The 22,262-nt window shown below is 41.4% G+C and overlaps 1 protein-coding gene across 4 annotated transcripts; it reads right to left on the reverse strand.

The window, feature by feature from the left end:
* Nucleotides 1-1,255: 1,255 nt before the first annotated feature.
* Nucleotides 1,256-21,682, reverse strand: LOC131232502 (uncharacterized). Of its 4 annotated transcripts, none has more exons than XM_058228778.1 (8): nt 21,485-21,681; nt 16,949-17,022; nt 16,260-16,341; nt 14,845-14,895; nt 10,886-10,986; nt 10,419-10,572; nt 9,923-10,156; nt 1,256-1,745 (listed from the first exon to the last, which is right to left on the reverse strand). In XM_058228778.1, the coding sequence occupies exons 1-8, from the start codon at nt 21,641-21,643 to the stop codon at nt 1,629-1,631; spliced, it is 972 nt and encodes a 323-aa protein (XP_058084761.1). In that variant the 5' UTR covers nt 21,644-21,681; the 3' UTR covers nt 1,256-1,628. The 4 variants fall into 4 exon arrangements, with proteins under 4 accessions (XP_058084761.1, XP_058084765.1, XP_058084762.1 ...); XM_058228782.1 differs by having other exon boundaries at nt 10,886-10,984; nt 14,843-14,895; nt 16,949-17,018; nt 21,485-21,625; XM_058228779.1 differs by lacking the exon at nt 14,845-14,895.
* Between the last annotated feature and the right edge of the window lie 580 nt (nt 21,683-22,262).

Genomic DNA, 22,262 nt, shown 5'->3' on the forward strand with positions numbered 1-22,262 from the left:
TAGCATAGAGATGCATCGATAAGGTCCATCCATATATTGCACAATAGGTAGTGGTGTATGTATAAAAATCACATCTGCATGGACCTGATTGATCATTACATACCATGGATGTTGTCTTTTTACATGTGCACCATCAAGTGGTTTCTTACTAGTTCTTTAATGAATGTAAAACCAACAAAGGGTGTCTACTCCTTTATAAAGTGCTTCCCCCCATGAGGGGATCCATTATAGAGAATCATGCCCTCCACATACACATGCAAGGTGTCCCACCGCCGGCTTCGAAAATTTTGGACCACTCATTTTCCATGAACTTGGTGGTAAGAACTAGTGTCTTTGGCAACAAATGAATGGGAGGTCCACTAGAAGCAACGTTTTCAGATCATTGGCCAAGATCTTTATGCGCCATTTCGGGCCACACATGGAATGAAAAAGGAGATAGAAAATTTGAGACCAGAGATGGTGTCGGTGGAGTATAAGGGATTAGCAAAAAAAAAAGTCCCTTGTTCATCATTTGCAATGGTATACTTTAAGAGGGGCTAATAAAGTTAGCTGCTTGTCTTGCAAATGAAGGGTGATTAATGAAATTTGGTAGGCAATCACTAATAGATAAACCACTGTATTGATGACCAGAAGATAAGTGGGCCCCACATGCTTTCGCCTTTGTAGGAAGTCATGTTATCCGGTTGGGTCCAATTTCCTATTGCCGAGATCGATCTTATTAAGATGGTGATTAGGTTACTTAGGTAAAGATCCAACAAACCTTTGGGGTAACAAATGTGCAGAAGAATGTAATCCTGTTTGGACTTGCTGAGATGTATACTTAAAATGCGGTTTCCATGGAAAGAACATTTCTGTTTTGCTTTTGTAAATCTTTAGGAGATCCAATTTCATCCCTCCTGTTTCCTGAAATATGCTCATTTTCCATTCTGCACTCATATATAAAAAATGTAATTTCTGAGAAATTGGGGTGAAAGGAGAAGAAACAATTAATCCCTATAAAGTGCCCTACATGGCTACATGTACCACGTGTCCCTGCCCACACGTGCACAGGTGTTATTATCAATATCCAAGTGCTCCACATGTGCCAATGTGCCACATGTGCATCATATCCAGGCCTTACCCTAGGATGGCCCACCTTGGGTTGTATGGGAGCTGAGCTTAAGGAACCATTCAGATGCACCCTCAAAAGATGCGATTGATGCCTAAACATCATTTTGAGCCAAGCCCCTTTTTCGTGTGTTGTTCATTTGGATACACTTTCACAAACCTTGTTTAATTCCCCACTCATTGAAAAAGGCACTAAAAAGCCCACTCGCCAAAAACCAATTGAATCAGTTTTTGAAAATCAACTGACAAAGTCTTTATGGACTTGCTTTTGCAAGAAAACCCTTTTGCAGAAGTTGCGTCCAAACAGGCCGTAAAGGTCCATGGGATAATCCTAGGATTCATAACACTTGCATGTTCTACAGACTACTAACAATCTAGTGCTTGAGATCCTTTTGTGACTATAAGAAAATACTTGCATGTCCTGTTTGAGATTATGAAGATTTGACAGTTTCTTGCAAAGGAATGATGTTTGGCCCTCAAACTTCATAAGAAGAACAGTAGGCAATCAAAAGAAAATATATTTAGCCTTCACAAACTTTCGAACCTGGGTAGGAGAACACTCGTACCGCATTTCTATAGCTTAATTCCGCAAGTTCTTCCTCCGGCATCTCGATGAGGGATGCAACATAATGCAGTACCTGAAAATAGATTCTCTTGTTATTGTTTGCATGGAAAAGATGTTGGAAGTTCAAAGCAGAAAAAATAGAAAATAAAATCTCTGATCTTTCAGAGTGGCAGCTTATATTGTTTCAGAGAAATGCTTTTTGTTTTTTTGTTTTTGTTTTTGTTTTTGTTTTTGAAAGCTGATGCAATTTATTAGGGCCCAAGGCAAAGAAAGAAAAGGAAACAAACACAACAAAAGAGAAATAAAAAAGAGAAGAAAACAAGGAAACAGAAGCCCCAATTCAAATCCAAACAGAACAAAACATCAACACACACTCAAACAACATGGTAAATACCCAACAGAGAAGGGGGCATCCCATTCGAAGAGATTTGCTAGTTCCCAAAGACAGTTGTTTCTCTCCAACCAAAGCGACCAGAGGGAAGCCAAAAGGGCGAGCCTCCATTTCCAAGTGGGGAAGCATCTACCCAAATCACCGTGCCAGGAATAAAACTAATGGGTCTAAATTTTTTTAGACAATCCATACCATAACTCTTGGGGATATGAGCCAGAAAGGTGCAGTCCAGCTCCGAGGACAATCGAGCAAAGTCAAAGAACACCACTGTAACAACCCGTACTTTTCAGTACTCTAGTGTTACCATTTATATTAAATCTAGCACAAGCGTGGGTGGGAACATGCGTAGCATACATTAGACATCACCACCCAACAATTTAAAATCCGTCCATCTTGACAAATTGAATTGGACCGCGACGACAATGGACGCTTAAATGTCGAGATCGGTTTATGAATACAATTATACATCAATCTAACTGTCTAGGACACTGTTCACCCATATTTCGAGTCATCCAACCAATTGATTTTTCAGATGGACCCTTACGTTAATAGGGAAACCTATTTTCATATTGCTATCTCCTGAATAGGTAAATCTAATAATCTACCTTAGATCTAGAAGTCCGTATCACGAGACCCCCCGCTGCTCATCGTACCCTCAATGTTCCGTCGATCAATCTAACACTTCATTCCTCTAATCCATCCATCGATTATAGAAATCGACCTTTAGGTTGTAATTAGACGACCCTGGAAACTGTTAAAACCGTTCAATGGAAGACCCTGACCTTATTAAAGGGGACCCAACTTACCAAACCTATCTATCATTAGGCTTACAACACCTAAGTTAACAATCCACTACTTGCCCACCCTCATCCCAACTTTTTATGACTAAATATATGGTTAGGACTCACCTAAATAGGCCCTGGGAACCTATAAACGGGTGATGATCAAATTAGGTAACGATCTGACCATCAAAATAATGCTTATCAACAAATCGAATCAAGATCACTTGATGTGACCCACCTGAACATTTGAACTACCTGATCTTTAGGCAAGGGTACCGATTTGGGTCGTCCAAAGTGACTGGATGGGGAGGATTTCACCTAAACATCATTGTGGGCCCCACACATGGTGCATGTGTAAGCCAACAAGTGTGCAGCTGCGACCACAAATCCCAGTTAAGTCAAGTTTGACCCGCTGACCCGAGCAAAAGAAGAGAATTCTTCTTTTCTCTCTCCTTCCCGCTAGTGACGAACTGGGTTCGTCCGTTTGAATGTGGGCCCACCATATGAAATTGGATCAATGATCCGAACTGTCCATCGGGTCCGCACGAAAAATATGACCAGAACCCAGCTCTTCATGCCCATTACAGTAAACACGTGTGACCACAACCACCAGCACAAATCGGGTTGTGCGGCTAGAATTTTCAAAAACGAAAACCGTTCCGCCTTTTTGCTGTGAGGCTGGCTAACCGCGTGCGGGATTCCCTCAATCTCAGCCCTTCGTGCGGAAACATCCCAGCCCTCCATTCTCTCCGTTCTCTAGGGCTTTCTTTACAACAAAAGAGCCGCGGCCGCTTATTGCACTCAAACCATTAGGGAAGTTAATGACCACCCAAAATGTGGACCCCACAACGATCAACGGACACATCCAGTCCGTTTAGAAGCATTGGATCATAGGATAAGGCCGTGGAGGAGAATCTGCCATGGGTGGCCATATCATCTCCTCCGCCCGACCGTAAAACCCACCACTGTGTAATGGGCCTTATTTCGCGATCCGAGGCCTTCACTTGGTAGGCCAGGCCATCAAAAACATATTCATTGTATTACGTTGTTAGCAGACAAACAGGATTCGATTAGATCAACTCAAACCAGCATCTTAACTCAACAACTAATCCCGAATTAGTTACATCCGAAAGTTTTAGAAAGGCTTTCGAGAGCTATAAAAGCCCTCTTTCTATTTTGGGTAGTCGGCCCTAAAAATCCGAGAGAGAGAGAGAGAGAGAGAGAGAGAGAGAGAGAGAGCATGGAGCGGCTCTAAGTTGTGCCGCACCCACCCATCCAAGTCGTGGCCGAGTCGTAGCAGAGCCAGGCTCCATTTGGATGCGGAAGATGAGCAGACGAAGAAAGGAAGGAGAGAAGAAGAAGGTGAAGAAGAAAAGAAAGAGAGAAAGAAGCAGGGGCGTGGGATATGAGCTGCTGGCTGTTGCCACCATGCCGCACTAAGACTCGACCCGAGTTGTCGAGTTTGGGTTGAGTCCAGATACTCCTGGACTTTCGAGAAGCAAAGAAAAGGAGAAGAGAAAGGGAGAGGATAGAAGAGACAGAAAGAAATGGAGAAGAAGGAAGAGGAAGAGCGAGAAGATGGAGGGAGAGATAGCGCCCCTGTTACACGGTGTATGCGGACTCGATGACGAGTCGGGCTGAGTCCAGCACCTCATTTGGGGGTTTTTCTAACAGAAATCAGAGCTCGAGATTGGTTGCTACAATTTCTCTGCACCCTCAGGTATCACAAATCAGTCTCAACTGGTTGTCTTGATATTGCACTCAACTCGTTATCGAATTATCTCTGCGAACACCCGACCGAGTCAAAGTACGTATTACCTCCAGAGCTCCACGGTTGAAATCAGCCAAACAGGCCCTAGAGATAACACAAAACCCCTGAGTTGAAATAACCTAGAAGTTGTAAATGGGCTCCATCATCCTCTCATTTTTACCATTAGTAACTAGATTGAGTTGACTCAGTGCTAACTTGTTGAATCAGTGCATCTAGGAATGCATTTAACGGGCTACACTGAGGGTTAATCATACCTCATCCACCCTCCAACGGATGAGAACAATCACCGTTCAGATATAAAAACTGACACCTACTTGGTTGTGAGTTGACTCATTCAGTTCCCAACTGAGTTGACTCGGTTGTGACTCACAAATGTCTTGTGACATTTTATCCAAGTACAACCAGCAACTATCTATCCTGGAAGACATACTTCCCTTCAACAAACCCCGACAAGTGAGTAGAAGTGGAGATTTATGTAAACATTAGGCTATAGGTAAGTAGGATTGGAAATCTAAACTTACACTTGCTTGGATTTTAGGATCCTGACATTCACCCGTAGGAGCATTTCAAATCAGCAAAAGGATACATACCCAAGGTGAGGGATATCCCACATGGCTTCCTCATATCATTGAATTCCAATATAGTTTAAGCTTAAGTGTATAAAGCCATTGAAATTGTGAAAGTATTGATTGTGGTTCCTTTAGTCTTGAATCGACATTGTTAATCATGTAGGAATGTCTTAAATTGTATTACTCTAACCTATTTTATAAGAATCGAATTACAATCATTATGTTATATTTGGAATTACTCATGTACATGCATATTTCTACTAGTTGCACTAAGAGGCAATAGATCTTGTTTCCATGATGAGGTTGCTCCATCAATTCCATATATATATGCTAGATTAGTTTTAAATGGAAGTTAATGATGTATTAGAATATTGTAGATAATAACTGGGGTCCTTAGTTTCTCATTTGGATATGGTGAACATGAGTTATTTCATTAACTTCTATTACTCCAATTCTATAATTAATAATTATGTGACTAGGACTTAGAATTGAGTTATTTATGCTACCCTAGCAATTTCTCAATTTTGTACATAGTTTTTTATGCCTATATTCCTTCTATCTCATAAGATGTACAATGAATATCTCTTTTCTTAAGATGAGCAGAAATCCAGTTACTATCCTAATGTGTGGAAATGTCATATTTGGGCTTTCCTTTGGACCTAGAGAGTGTAAATGAATTTATATTAAACCCACATGTGGACAGTTGATATATTATTAAAAGATCATGAGCTTTGACCATATTTATAAAAGTAATCATGTTAATCCTATGGTGTACATGAGTATCATGGTGCATGGCATACACGCATGACATATGAGCTTTTCCGAGTGCTCAATGTAAGTCGCAGTCTAATTGAATGCCTGAAAGTTCTATCACTTCAGTCAAACTCACAGAGCATGTGCATTTGTATCACTTTGGGCGATCTTTCTTTACATGAGGCTTTTCCGGGATTGAACACTCCTCGGGCATACCCCCGTGTATTTTTCCAGGAGATATCCTTGGGCGCACTCACTTGCATGGTCTTTTCTAGGTGGCTAGTTCTCCTTGGGCGTACCTATGAGTATTTTTCTGGGTGACTAGTCCGCCTTGGGCAACCTTTTATTTTGACAGCTAGATGTGCATCCCCAAACTGCGACTTGAACATACATTCATACATCCATACATTTACATTGGAGTTCATACTATTTTCATTATGATGCACCATGTTGGCTGAAACTATCTTAGAATAAATTCATGTGCATGAATCCTTGCGGGAAATTCCCACTGAGTTTTCACTCACACAATCGTGTGGTTGTACCAAATAGATACAGGTATGATGAACAGGTGAAGACCCCTATGATGGGATTCCAGTGATGGCTGGGATGGAGTTTGGCAAGGAGGGCCTCTATGCTGATGCAGTTGAGCAGTGGGAGCTCAACTGATATTTTAGGATTTACTTGCTTTCATATTTCAGACTGTGTTTTGTTTGAGTTGTAAAAATATTTCCCCGGTTGTGGGATCTCATTCTGCTCCCATTTACATGTATTAAACTTCTTTATTGTTACTCTTAATATTCCAGTTTACATGGTAGTTGTCTTGTTTTACGTTATGAGATTTGCTACTAATTAGATGTGAAATTGTTCACTCCATAGTGTGATACTCGGGTTCTCAATGAGGAGCGACTATCCTCCGGTTTTGAGAACCAGAGTGTTACAACCACAAAGGCAAATAAATCCTTATAGATCAAGTCCTAAAAGGATTGAAAAAAAAAGGCAGAGGAAAACCATTCAGGCCCGGATCTTTATCCCACCCTAATCCCCAAACAACTTCCATAACTTCCTCCAACCAAACAAGCAATTCGAGGCTAGAAGCTTCCTCGGAGGAGAGAATCAAAATCCAAATTAACTAAAGAGGGCCCATTCTCCCCTTATCCGACAACAGATTAGAATAGAAATTACTTATAGCCTGAGAGAGAATCTTTATCTGAAACCTTCTTACCATCAACTACCAAAGATGAGATACAATTGGCCTTAGCTTTAGCGCTTGCTATTCCATGAAAGTATTTCGTGTTTTTATCACCTTCCTTGAGCCATAACGACCTCGAGCGTTGGCACCATTTGATCTCAAGCTCTTTAACCCTAGAGGAACAGTCAGAAGATAGCTCTGGTTAGGATCTCATCATCCAAAAGAGCTCTAGCTTCCTCCTTGACATCCAGACCCTGGATCTCCCCGAGAAGAGCATCCATCTCTTGCTCTGAGAATTAAAGACTTCGCAATTCGAGGAAGCTAATTTGGATATCAGCGGCTTCATCTTTTTAAACAAAATAAAGCCAGCATGACCTACAACATGGAAGGAAGACCACCAATCAGCTAAACCCTTCGACTTTGATCCAAGCTAGCTCAAAGCAGAAGGGCTTGGACCCCAATTAACCTTGTCAACTTCCACAAGGATAGGGCAATGATCTGAGACCAGTTTAGGCAATCCTCTCTGTCGAGCCAAAGGAAACTTTTAGATCCAACTAGGAGAAACAATAAACTTGTCTAACAACGACATTGCTGGAGGAGATTGCCCATTTGACCACAAAAATTGGATACTCCCCACCAAGAGATCCACCATACCATGCTTAAGGACCCAATCATGAAGCCTTACATGCTTTGAGTAACCCTACCTCCATGCAGCTTCTCATGAGCGAAATGAATGACATTAAAGTTTCCTCCTACGCACCAAGTAAGCTGACATTTATCATAGATGAGACAATCCTCCCAAAAGGAAGGCCTCAAAGGCAGGTAATTGAGGCGTAAATCCCTTTAAAAACCCATCTAAAAATGGAAGAAATCTCTTGGGAAACCACACTGACCGAGAAAGACCCCACCTAGCTATCCTCTTTACACTAGAAGGAGAGACTCTACATCAGAAGAATCCCTCCAGTCGCCCTAATGGAATCGAGGGATCCCCACTTAACATTTCATCAACCCCAAATGGAATCAACAATCCCCTGATCAACCAATTGGAGTTTAGATTCTTGATGTAAATCCTATCACCTAAGGCCTTAGATTTGAAATATAATCAAAGAACCATCAATTTTTCTGAATTTTCCAAATTTTCCAATCCAGAAAATTCATATTTCCTGGATTAGAAAATCCACCTAGATCGTTAGACGGACCTATTGCAAGACGAAAGTCCTATCTGTCGCCGGATCCGACTAAATTCAGATTTTAAGGGTCAATACAACATGTTTGTGATGGATGGCCATGATCATTGCTGAATTTTCCTTATTTCCTTCTTGTTTTATATGTATAATGTTGAATTTTATTGTTAATGCTTGCATAAATCTGCCCCTTTCAAATACCACATTCATTTTATTAATTAATTTGTTTTGTTTTTTTTGCATAAATCTGCCCCTTTCAAATACCGCATTCATTTAGGGTTGGATTAGGCCGTCCTACACCACAGATAGTCAAATTGCTAGTTTGTCTAATTTACTTTACCGCTTGCAGGGAATTGTAATTCACTCAGAGGAAAATGATTCTTTTTTTTTGGAAGATGAAAGCTTCAGGTTCCGTCACAGTCCGCTCCTTCGAGTTTCTCTCCAAGCTGGCGAGCCCAAATCCTTCCACGTTCGTGCAGACGTATGGGGCACCTCCCAAGATCATGGCATTTGTGTGGCTGGCAGGGAGGGGTCACGTTCTCACCATTGACAACCTTAGGAAAGGGGGAATGATTCTCCCGAATATGTCCCTCTTGTGCCAAAGAGATGAAGAGACCGTCAACCACCGATTTCTCAAATGTCCTTTCTTGACTGTCATTTGGTCAAAGGTTTCTCCCTAGCTAATGTCTGTTGGGTCATGCCTTTTGCCATCAGAAATTTTCTGCTCATGTAGCATGCAATGGACAGAGGATAATTGAGTAGAAAGAAATGGAGCCTTATTCTTTTCGCAGCCCTTTGGGCTATTTGGGGAGAGAAACAACCAGTGTTTTTGTGACAAGAGTCTCTCGGCGGTTGGTGTATTTAATAGAGTTGCTCTGTTATTCAGGGATTGGGCTTCTTGAGTTGGGGGTCTGTTTGCTCTGTTTCCTTTGGGGTTTCTGTTGTTGCCCAGCGGGCACTGTTGTTGTATTATTGTTATTTCTCCTTTTTTCTTAGCTTAGGTTTGTTTTCTTGCTTTGTTCTCCTCCTCTTTTTTTGGCTTTTGCCTAATAAAATTTGCACCTTTCAAAAAAAAAAAAAATGCAAGCTAAGCCATATCTAATACTTCCTCCTCAACTGAGTGATGCAACTGGTGATAACATTCTCTGCGAAGGGAAGTTAAATGTGCCCAATAAATCAGGATGTGAAGAGGGTACTGAGATGCCTGTTCTGTGGAGATCAGAGCCATGGTTCGATGATCCAGACTGTTTATCTGACAGCCCCATGTAGATGGGTTACCCAGAAAATGTTCCAAATTGGAAGATCCTCACTATTCAATTCAATCAGTAGCCAACAAATAGACATTTGGGAAATTAATATAGCAACAATCCATCTAAAAAGACCAAAGATCATTTTGGGGCATGCTCATCTACAGTGGAGCTCATCAGATCAATGTCGCATCAGGATCCAATAGCCAATCTACACAGAGAAGACAATCATATCACCAATGAAATCGCAAACAGCAAACATTCAGAACTTGTGCAACAGAAGACTTCATGCTTAAAAGAGAGCACACAAGATCAAAACCAAAGTTTAATATGCTCTGAAGGAAAGACAAAACAATAAACTCACATTGTGAATATTAGCCGGATGATTGAGCGTCTCCTTTGGCAAAGTAGAAGTATCTGTTAAAGTATAACATGCATGATCAGGGGAAAGGTCACCATGTAAATCTGAATTTTGTCCTTGGCTCTGTAGCTCGTGCGGAACGGAAGTATCACCCTCAACCCAAAGCAGAGAACTTAAATTTGACTTTGGCAGTGCATCGGGCGCATCTGACTCCAATAGAATTCTTTCATTCGGTACCTATAGGATGAATCAGAGGCTCAGTAGCATGACCTTCTATAACATTTTATGTAACAAGGAAATGTATGATGCTTGGTCAAACATTTGCTCAGCCCAATATAGTATACATGATGGGCCCACTTTTTGGTGATCCATATTGCTCAAGTGATGTGCCCCATGGTGGAGGGTGGATCGAACAAACAAGCATTCTCTTGGTTGAACACCACACTATCCATCTTATGAAAAACTGATTCAAATTGACATTGTAATCAATCAAACTAACCGATTTCAGCATTTTCTTAGCCTTCTGAGGTTTTAATGACATGTGGTGCCCAGAAAAAGAAAAATAAGCCCCAAGCTTTGCCAATCCAGGAACGATCTCAGCAGACCCAAGATATGAGTGGAGAATCACACCAGCTGGGAATGGCCCTGTGCATCTGACCATGAAAAGATAGCATGTGACTAAGCGGCATAAAGACAATAAAGGAACTTGGTATCTTTCATCCTGTTAAGCAGTACAATAATTAATTACATGGGAGAATATATAAACTGTCACTGAATATTCTCATCAATGAATAATCATCACTCACCATTGTGGGTTGATTTCTATCTCTTCAAAAGATGAAAGATGATATCATCCAATGAGAAAGAAACAAACCATGATGACAGGAGAATGGCATTTTCAATTAATCCCCTCTCGGGTAACAGATTCATGTGAAATACCAAAATGAATGGCATGAAGAACCATACTGCATTATTTCCAGAAGGTCACCAAAGGCTTGAACACAATGGACAGAAACAGGTCTCTCTAATTCTTTGGCCAGTTCAAGTTGCTGCCGGAAAACTTCAGTCTGAGAAAAAGAAAAACAAACCTAACATGGAAACACTTGCAAATATCCGCCCATACCTTGTCCTTCAGCAATTACAGCATAATGGTAGAAATATTGAAGTGATCCCTCCCTCCCTTCCTCCCTCTATGTGTGCATTGTTCAATCCAAAGTGGTTTGGACTTAATATTTCTACAACTTGCTGACTTGACTCGAAACTCGCCCAAGTCAACTCAAGGCGGTGAGATTTCAAGTTGAGTCAGCAAGAAACTCGGTCCCAAGCATGACTCGGCTGAGTTTCAGGGAGACTCGTTGAGTTGACTCGCTGACTTCACTCGAAACGATTCACTCGCCCTCAAATGCTTAAAACTCAAAATGCAGTGAGTGAGATTTGAACCCTCACACTTGCTAAGAGAGCCAAGACCTTCAACCAGTGCACCGTAGTAGCCACCGTTGTTTACACTCATTCGTATTTAATTATAAAATATCTAGCCAAGTCATGTAAAGACTACGAAGTCTTCGAGTCAACCCAACCCAGCCGGACATCGAGTCAAGTCAAAATTTCAAGTTTTTGAACTAAAGTTTGGCCACAAGGGTGGCAGCCATGAGATCAAGATGTGATCCCAACAGTCCATAGATAATAGTCCAAAAAGAAAAAAGGAAAAAAAAAAAAAAAGGTTTATTAACAAAATAGACCTCTGGTTTGTGTTAATTATGTAATTAGGCAGCTATTGGGGAAGCCTTTTTTTGAGACCTCTAACAGCAACAGGCTTGTTTTTCGGACGAAAATGGCCTGCACTACTTCCGATGCCTATTACGGCAGTTGCAAGGGCTATATTCATTTGTCCAACACGTGAAATCTACACTATTGAAACTTCAATTGCGTCCACTGCATGGGTCATCCGTGTCATTGAATCTGCAGCACGTGTCTGATTAAGTGAAGTCCAAATTTTTTGCCTTAGTAGAAAGGCCCATTGGTCCACACAAGCTAGCGGTTACACTGCCCCTTCCTTTCGTTAGGTATGGTCCACCCTTGTGTTGGATCATGTTGATACATTATGTCGTGCCTTAAAATTAGAATAAGAATCGGATGGACGACGTTGATTGGATTAGGAGCTTACGGTGGGCCCCACAAACGGTGACAAAAAGAAAACGAATGAGGCCCCACTCCACAAAAACATACGGAAGGTGATTGGTCTTTCGTTCTGCCACCTTGGTGTTTTCTGGCAAACTCCAGACGATTTCTCTGTCGAAAAAGCCTCTTCCCCAAGAAATCTCGTCAATCCGGGTCCCTGCCTCAACGATTTGCATGGTTGCAAGGTTCTACCACCTCCGGAAGGCTCGACAGTTCTTTTGCTTGGTCAGAAATCCAAAGTTACCGATGTAAGACAGCATGATCTACCCTAGATGTGCGGAATTAGAATTTAAGATAAAACACAAAATAAACAATCAATTTTCAACGTGGTTATTCATTATAAATAAGAATTATGTGAAAGAAAACTCATCAATGATCATGGCCATCCATCACAATCATGTAATACCAAAGATTCAAATCTGAAAAGTGGATCCTACGAAAGATAGGACTTTCATGTCTCACAAGATGAAAGGTCTCTGTTCATCATGTCTCACAAGATGAAAGCTGAAAAATGATTGTGTTTTATCTTACAAAACATGGAAGAAAAATTAATAACATCACAAAAGAAAGAATATTCGAGGAGACAATTACAATGAATAAAATAAACGACACTTCACTTAAAGGTCTCGGTTCATAGTTTAAGAGTACTAGGGTCGCGATTCTCACTTGCCATTACAAGGGTCTTGGTTCTCACTTCGAAGAATACTGCTAGGTTCTCAGTTTGCAGTTGCACGACTCTTGTAAGACTATCGGTTCGTAGTTCTCATTTTCAATATTGCACTTAGGGTCTTGGTTTGCAACTGCCATTTAAGAGTCTTGGTTCACAGTTGACCCTTCATGTAAAGGTCTTGATTCGCAATTGCCCTTTCTTGTAAGGGTCTCAATTCGCGGTTCCCTTTCTTCGAAGGATCTTGATTTTCGGTTGCCCATTTCTGTAAGGGTCTCTGTTTCTGGTTGCCTTTCTTGTAAGGGTCTCGGTTCTCTATAAGAGATCCCTCACACGGAACTGAAACCCTAACATCTTGGAATTGTAAAGAGTTCCCTACATGGGAAAGGGTCTCGGTATTCTGTTGAATGTCAAGGTCTTAGTTCGCAGATTCCTATAATGGTCTCAATTCATGCAACAGAGATCCCTGAAGTGAGACCACCACAAACCTCAAACCCACGAATTTCATCCTCCACATTACAAAAGAAATGCATTCTCTTACTTGTTACGCCTCTAGAGTTGTCGGAGCACTAGTGGTTGAATCGTCTTCCATGAAGAGAAGTCAGACCGATGGGAGAGTAAATTTGGATTTCCAACCAAGCAAAAGAACTGTCGAACCTTTAGGTGGTGGAGCCTTGCAACTAGGGTTGTACACGAACCAAGTTACCTCGGTTAGCTTGCTTGACTTGACTCGAAAAAGCTCGATTCAACTTGGTTCGAAACTGAGTTCAAGCCAAGTCGAGCTGATTTTTTGAGCTCGAAAAAATTTCGAACCGAGTTCGAGCTTGCCCTAGCTCGACTCGACTGGGATCGAACCCAACTTGAATCGAACTTGGATTGAACTAGTTCGGTGACTCGGTTACTTTGATATTGATGTTGCTCACCAAGTGTTTGATGAAATGACCCAACGAAGTGTCGGCTGGTGGCAAGGAAGGTATGTTTCATCAAATAAATACTCTTTTTTCTTCATTTTGATGTTGCCTACAAGGTTTTTGATGAAATACCTGTAAAACCATTGCTAGTGTTTTACATACAGTGAGAATTTGAAGGTGTAGTCCATGTGTTTGTGAAAATGCTGCACAGGCGAATTCGGCTTGATCTTGGCTTGAACTCGGCTCAAACTGGCTCGAGCTGCTGACCAAACTGAGCCGAGCCGGCTAGTCAGGCTCGAAGACCGAGCCGAGCCAAGTTCGAGTTGAGGTTAGCTAGTGGCCGAGCCGAGTCGAGCTGTGCCAAGCTCGACTCGGTTCGACTCGTGTACACCTCTACTTGCAACCGTGCAAATCATTGAGGTAGGGACCCGGATCGATGAGATTTCGTGGGGAAGAGGCTTCTTCGACGAAGAAATCGCCCGAAGTTCACCGGAAAACACCGAGGAGGTGGAACGAAAGACCAACTGCCTTCCACATGCTTTTTGTGGGGTGGGGCCTCCTTCGTTTTCTTTTCATCACCATTTGTGGGGCCCACTGTGAGCTCCTCCAATCAACGTTGTCCATCCGATTCTTGTTCTAATTTTAGGGCATGGCACAAATTATCAGCATGATCCAACTCTAGGGTGGACCACACCTAACAAAAGGAAGGGGTAGTGTAATTTGGACCACTAACTTGCAGGCCAATAGGGCCAAAATTTTGGACTTCCACTCAATCAGACACATGTGAGTCGTGACAGATTCAACGGCAATGGCCCACGTAGTGGACTCAATTGAAGTTTCAACGGTGTGGATTTCACACATGTTAGACTAATGAATACAACCCCTACAACCGCCATAATAGGCATCAGAAGTAGTGCAGGGGCATTTTTGTCTGAAAAACAAGCCTGCTACTGTCAAAGGCTTTTTTTTTTTTTTTAAAAAAAACTTCTCCAATAGCTGCCTAAGTACATAATTAACGCAAACCAAAGGTCTATTTTGTTAATAAACCCAAAAAAAAGAAGAAGAAGAAGAAGAAGATAATAACGATAATGTTAACGATAGCACCAACAATGATGTACACAAAGCGCTATCAGTAAGATGCCAAGAAGACAAGGTGCTAATGAGAAGACCTGTGCTGAGAAGTCAATTTCCTTCCCACGGGAACCTTTATCCAAACCAATCTGAAAATTTGCCACATTTGTGGATATGTTAGACACATAAGCCAGACATGCAAGATATGTCTAATAAATGCCTCAAGAGAGCCAATTTGTTGAGGAATTTTCTTGAGATATCCAACAAGAAAATCAAATAAGCACGTTACGGTTGGAAATTAGTGAGATGCCAGCTGATTCACTTCAATACCTTACGCCTAATACAATTTTAATACATGGGAAAACAACCATGCTAGCTTAAATATTTTTTGTCTCGTGTCACTTAAAGATGTGTGTTTTGATGTAATATAAAATTGAATTGCAATTAAATCAAACCGTTAATTCCTTAGCATTCATATCGAGGCTCTTGGCCACAAACTGCAAACCTTCAATTTGATTCTGCATCCAAGCGCAAGCTTAAAGTTTGAAACAGATTCAACATTGAAATAGAAAATGGATCTTTGAAGTTACTTTGTTGGAGACAAAGGAATATCTGAAACTATAAAATGATTGAAAACTTGAACGTGAGATTTTGTAATGTTGTCAGTGAAAATGAGATGAAATGACAATAAGGCAGTCAAGTCCAAGCTGACACACTGTGGGTGCATGCGAGAAACCCTCCAATTACTAAAGGTCATGCAACATGATGTGCCTTTGGCAAAACCACAGTTACATGTTTGGACTGCCAATGCTTCAATCTGTGTGTGCTAATGTGGCACATGGAGGTGCTAGATCCAAGCCCTTCCACTGGGCGGGGCCCAAGTACAAATGACACTGTCCAAAAACCAAGCCAGCCAGCTCATTGGCGGGCCATACATGTATGTAGAGTAATGAGGACCTTCATCATAATTTTCATCCATCTGTTTATTTTGTACACATGGCCTGCCTGATGATTGTATCAGCCTGTTACGGGCTAGGGCTGCTTGTTCAAAAAATTTATTGGCTGGTGGCCAACCTCATGAACAGCTTGGATCTCACACGTATCATGTTGGAACATGAGGAGCAGCAATTTCCTGGACAAGTCAAAAATATTAGTCCCTTTGTTAGGGCTCTTCCCACAGTAAGATGTGTGGGGGATAATTAACCTGCATGTACTACAGAAAGCATGTGTTTGGATGCTTAGGTGAACTGAATTTTTTCAATTCAATCAATTCAAGGCAGAGGGAAATGACCAAGGCAGGGGTGGCACCAGTTAAATTCACAATGACTACAATTAAGACATCAAAAGCATATCCATGTGTTTAAGGCCAGCTTGAAATCGTAGCAATTGCAATTCACGGGCCCATCCCTCATTATGGATTGAGCTAACCCCTCTTTTCTCATTTTCTCATGACAAATTCAATTCAATTAAGTTAGATCCCCAAACACGCCTAAAAGAAGAGGAACAAACGTACTTCCCCAACTGCAGCAGAAGGCGTAGTGTTGAAGAATTCCCTCATTGATTTCAACCAGTTGGGAGACCTTTCCCCAACATACCTGATTTAGATAAGGTGAGAAAGAAAAAGGATATATAAAAGGAAAACCCCAATCTAAAGTACATATGAAGAAGTGCTGTTGGCTTTACTGACACACATTAGTGAAGGTGCTCATAGGTCCCAACCATCCATTAGAATGACCACCTCTTGGGTAGGCGCTGTACGAAACCCACACAGTTGGGTGATTATCAGAATAATGATAAGCTGCCTACAACATCAATTTTCATTTTTTGAGCAAGCAAGTAGATAATATATTAATTAGAGGGAAAAGAAATCCCAATACAAAAAGAAGAGTGGGCTGCACCCTCAAACACTAAAAACTGAGCATTGACGTTTGACTCTTTCTTTAGAAGAATTTCCAAGACAATGTCAACTAATTGGTAGCTCATTTTGACCAGAATCACACAAAGTGCAATTAATAGATGTAGTAGGCCAAATTTTGCATGGTTTGGACCATCCAATCAATCTGGGTTTCCAGCAGGGGCCAATAAAAGTGTTTGGGCCAATGCACAGCCCATATCAATTAGCACATTCAATGATGCATGTTGATTAGCACACTCATGTAGATGTAGTGAAGGTTAAAGGAAACCTAATATAAGTAAGCTCACCAGGGATGGAGGCCGAAGCAGGGAATGATAGATGGATACTGCTCACCCATCTCCTTCACCACATGCCAATCTTTCTGTTTCAAGCAACAAATTGTCAAAACTCTCCAAAGATAACTGGGAATGGTTGTAAAGGGAAAGAAAAAGAAAAAGAAGAGGGGAATAAAAGGGGGGAGAAAAAAAGGTGATCTATTAGGTGGCAGATTCCCACCTTCAACCAACTGATTTTTATTTGATCCCTTGATTCAACATCTTTAAATAGATAAACAATTAGAATCTACCAAATATTAGCTTATTTGAATACTAGCTTTACTTATTCTAATTACACTGATCACAAACCCATCCTTCCCAAGATCATATTGCCTCAAACAAACCTTTCCTCAAAGTTTAAAGTTTGGAAATTGTTCTAGTAGTGAAAATCATGTTTCCCATGTGGAATCAACCAGCGTTGTGTAGGCCCATTGCACCAAAACCTCATTAGTAGCATGGTCTCTCGTCTTTTGTGTCAGTTTCCTCATCCTCATACTGTGGTTTAGAAAATCATCTGATACTGCTTAGTTATGTTCGAGCCATATCGATTTCAGGTTTGGTGGAGGAGGCATCTCCTTGATGGCCTTTGGCAATGAAACAAGTCGCCAACAACACCGAAACAGATGAATCTGGGTAAGCCGTACTAGTAGTTTTAGTAATGCAGGGGCATTTTCACACTGAGCTCGAGTGAGATTGCCTGTGGGATGCAATGGCACACTCGGGGTGGGCAGCCTGTGTGAGGCAGGCCCCACCCGTGCGAGGCGGGTGGCTCGTGTCAAGTGGAACCCATGTGAGGTGGGTCCCACAAGGAGGGTTCCGCCGACATCCTAACCCATAGGATGTGGGGCTTGGGCAATGAGATAAAGGGATTGATTCATCATGCTTTATCAGTTCGAGCTTTTTGAGCAAGTGGTTAATTGTCCTGATTCAATTTGGTATTAGAGCAGAAGGTCTCGTGTTCGAGACTCCTCACCGGAGGTGATTAATGCAGGAGCATTTTCACACCGGGCTCAAGTGGGGTTGCCTGTAGAATGCAAGGGCCTGGGCTATGAGATAAAGGGATTGACTCGCCATGCTCTATCAATTTGAGCTTTTAGAGCAAGTGGTTAATTGTCCTGCATCATTCAGTCCCTAGGCAAGTCACTCTCCAAAATCGCTATTTAAATCCACACCTCATATCCTTCCAAGGCTAACCTACATAGTGCCTCATTTGGGTTCGGACCTTGCTGGAGTAATGGTCAATTAGGAAGCAGCATTTTTAGCTTATACTGGATAAACTCACATTCAATTCTTGTAACCATGCAAACTTGAATGCTTGCATAAGTGAAGTAAGTTTGACGAGTTGAACATCTCTTATTTCATTCTTGGCCTCAACAAAGAACCCCACCAATAAGGATTCCAGTAATCATGTGATTCAGCCAGACAACCCTTGGAAACAGAAAACAGTCGAAGTTTGCTGCAACTTACTTGACACCCCACAGGACTGGCTTGTAGACAACTCCTGAAACTAGTGCACAACACATTAGTGAATTGAGCCCAAATCACTTTGCCAAATTTCCACACAACTCTTCAGTACCACGGTATGGCATTGCCACAAAGATTGTAGCAACCCCCACCATTTCACAATCAAGGGAAATTCAATCTTAAGATGCATTATCCTTCTCTTCTTCCTTCTTTTTTTTTTCTTTCTTTTTTCAAAGGTAAAAATACTATAGTCTTAAGATGCATCATCCGTCTGATTGGCCCTCCATAATTTTCATCAGTGGCAACAGCAGGTTGTTCCAATTGACAAGTGAAACCGACTCCTACATCCATTGTTCCTCAGTGGGAAGACTGTACAATCACCGAGTCTTGTTGTTCAATATCGTGGAGGCGAGTCACCTTCCTTCAGCAACTGATCCAATTTAGCCATGATGTTTACTTCTCCTCTACAGCTGCAAGCTACTTTGTTGTGGCTTGATGGTGCTTATCGTAGTTCCCCACAACATCTTCCACTCCATTTTTATCAACTTGAAGTGTGTCCTATTGGCCAAGGGTCTGATTCCAATGTATGAGTTATGACCCTCTAAGTCCAAGGATAACTTAGGTAAAAGGGATAGACAGGGGAAAGGAATAAAGAACATTGGAAGCAGAAGAATTTGTATCAAATAGATACAAAGGTTGATGACTCAATAGGTCTCTGTATAGACCGACTCACCTGCTGGAAATCTGTGGTGGATATCTATATGGGCTTTATGGGATCGACTATGATCTTTTGGGTGGGAGATCATCCACCTTAAGCCAACCAATTTCTTCATTGGTCCTCCTCCTCAATTCAGCACCTTTAAATAGATAACCAATCAAAACCTATTGTAATCCTACTGATCCCTTATCCTAGCTGTACTTATTTAAAGAGGAGTTATTTGATACGAGAAATTTTCTCCTGTGAACTGGTTCTCATGAGAACCCATGAGAATCCACTGAGAACTCTTCCCATGTTATATGTATATGCAATCCAGGCCATACAAACCTTTCGCCTAGCTGGGACGAAGGATCGGACAAAAACTCAGGCTGTTTTGCAACTCAGCTGAGTCTCGATGAAAATCAAGGGCGGTTGTCCCTTGCTGCTTTGTTTCCTCTTCTATGGGACACCTGAGTTTTGAATTGGGCTGATTTCTAGGCCAAGAGGTTACATGAAATGACGCATCTAATGGACGGATTGGATGTCATTAATCCATCATGTGGGATGGGTTCTCGAATGGCCCTCATTGGATTCATGAGAACCGGTTTACTAGAGATAAATTCTCTATTTTATACTGTGGCGAAGGGTGATGGTTAATTATAGGGTGGCGGCAGTGGGCCAGGCCGAGGTTGGCCCAGGTCTAGCCTTCGTGCCCTAAGCCCCTAGCCTCTTGTCCTATAGGGCTAGGCCAGGACTAGCCCTATAATGTTTTAAATATATGCTATATGTACAACTGGTGTACAATTAGTGAGTGTGTGTTTATGAACTATCATACTCCTCCAAAGTATCAAAGTTTCTTGTGGCATGCTTGTGTCAAATAAGATCATTTGCCAACCAAGCATATGCCTCACCCAATTATCCACTATATACATGAACTTAAATGAGTGCATCAATGTATTGCTCACCTTCTAAAGTGGGATCCACAATTTGCACACTTCAAAAGTACATGTGTATCATCCATCACACTTTACCAACTTATCAAAGTTCTTCACACTATTATACTCCTAGTCTATGTGACTAATACCTACATACTATATAGAATACACTAAGGCAACAGGCCGGGCCAAGCTTTGGGGGGGTTGGGCCTTTCATCGTTGGCACTAGCTTAGTCCAGCCTGAACATCGGGCCTTGATTTCAAGCCCTAGCCTAGCCCTCGAACCAAGTTTAGCGGCCCAAGCTTTGGCCCTTCAGGGCTGGGCCAGGTGCCTCCAATGTTTAAAATAATGAATAGTGTATGGCATAACATTCACTCCTCTGAAGCATGAGGCGTAAGCTACAAAATGTAACATAACTTCTAGATTTTTAATCAAGCTTGCGCCTGGTTGCACCAATTTCAAATCAGACTAATTAATAATGACATTTGACAAAATTTCTTGATATTTGGTGCCAACCTAAAGCAATAGGAATGTGCAATGATTAAGTATAACGTGAAGCAAAGAGCAACAAAATTGATTAATATTGTTACTCATATTATTTTACTAAAAGCAATGAAAACATTAACTTTTTTTTATTGAAAATAGAAAAATATAACAAATCATTGAAAAAACTAATTGAATTTAATGTTCTAGTAAAATGCAACTTGTAATGTGAGCTACATAGCATGTAGCATAGTCTATGTCACGTACAGCATACCTAAATTATCATATAGCATAAGCTAAACGCGAGTGACTTGAGCTATTTTCATAAGCTACATAGCATAGCTATTTAAAACACCGGGCAGCTCGGCCCATTGCCACCTCTAGTTGACACGTGCACTCAAGACTGTACACACAAATTAAAACAAAATAAACTATTCAGAACGAGGGAACTTCTATGGATAGGTGTCAAAATCAAATAAGTTGGGTGATTTGAAAACCTGAATAATCGGTTTTTTTTTTCTTGTATTAGACCATTCATTAATTCTCATCTCAATCGTCCATTTAATGTCCACCAGTGGGCCAGATGGAAAAACAAATCAGTGTAACTTTTTCTGTGTGCGACATCTAACGTAATGTTCAACGTTTAGTATTCCTCTAAAATTAACTTATTACAAACCCATCCCTTCTAACATGAATTTATAATTTTCAATAAAAACTCTATCGAATCGGATTGGGTGTGTTTGGATGGACTATCGATTCGAATTGCGATTGAGAGTCTAAAAAGGTGAAAATAACCAAGCTATAAGTTCCTTTGTTCGACAGCTAGTTTCGTCCTTTCCACTCGATTGAACTGAGCGTTCAAGATTCGATTCGGTGGTGCATCCAAACGCAGCCCAAGTTAAGGTAGAGAGAGAGAGAGGTGGTATTACCTCAGAGACGCCATTGACGGCGAAACGGAGGACACCGGAATCGAGAGCGGTACGGATGAGCTTGGGTGCCACGTTGCAGATTCTTGGGTCCTGAAGGTGGCAGTGTGCGTCGAACAGCTTCACCACCGTTCTACTTCCGCTGCTGCTGCCGCTGCTCATTGTTCTTTTCTTTCCTCTGGAAAGGGGAAGGATTAGGGCTGAAAGTCAGGAATCGGGATCCTCTGTTATCGGGTCAACAGGGATTCCCCGTTACCGTAATGGTTTGGCGTCCGAAGCTCTTTTTTTTTTTTTTTTTTCAGTGAGTGGTGACGCGGACCTATGAGGATTAAGGTACTAGGAAATCCCAGTTGACCAGATAAGAGGATCCCGAAAGCCAGGCGGGTTGCTCGGGTTGGTGCTCAACCTTAACCAACGCAAGGTTCCTATGCCTCGACCCAAACCCAACCAACCCAACCCAACCCAATGCAACCCAACCTCAGGTTGGGAATTCTCAACCTAAGCCTAACCCAAGCACGCTTGGTCAGGTTGAACGGGTTGGTCGGTGCATACGTGCTAATATTTTCGTTATTACATTAGTTTATTATATTTCAATATAAAATTTATTTTTTGTATTTATGATTTTATTAATTATATATGTGATTTTTCATTATAAAGAACTTCATTTTTTTTTCTTTAAAAAAACAAGCTAAAATTTAAGACAGTTACTCATTTAAAAGTCATATAGCATAGCACGCAAACTATTTAGGAGAGAAAAATCAGGCATACCTTGTTAGCTTGA

The sequence above is a fragment of the Magnolia sinica genome, chromosome 18 (assembly GCF_029962835.1).
Source record: "Magnolia sinica isolate HGM2019 chromosome 18, MsV1, whole genome shotgun sequence".
NCBI classification, from domain to species: domain Eukaryota; kingdom Viridiplantae; phylum Streptophyta; class Magnoliopsida; order Magnoliales; family Magnoliaceae; genus Magnolia; species Magnolia sinica.

Excerpts from the sequence above, each read along its gene's own strand:
- LOC131232502 (XM_058228778.1), bottom strand. The coding sequence starts at position 21,643 with ATGAGCAGCGGCAGCAGCAGCGGAAGTAGAACGGTGGTGAAGCTGTTC. Across the intron at positions 10,573-10,885 it reads GACCTTCTGGAAATAATGCA|ATGCACAGGGCCATTCCCAG; the intron begins GTATGGTTCTTC and ends TTTCATGGTCAG. Across the intron at positions 1,746-9,922 it reads ATCCGGCTAATATTCACAAT|GTACTGCATTATGTTGCATC; the intron begins GTGAGTTTATTG and ends ATCTATTTTCAG.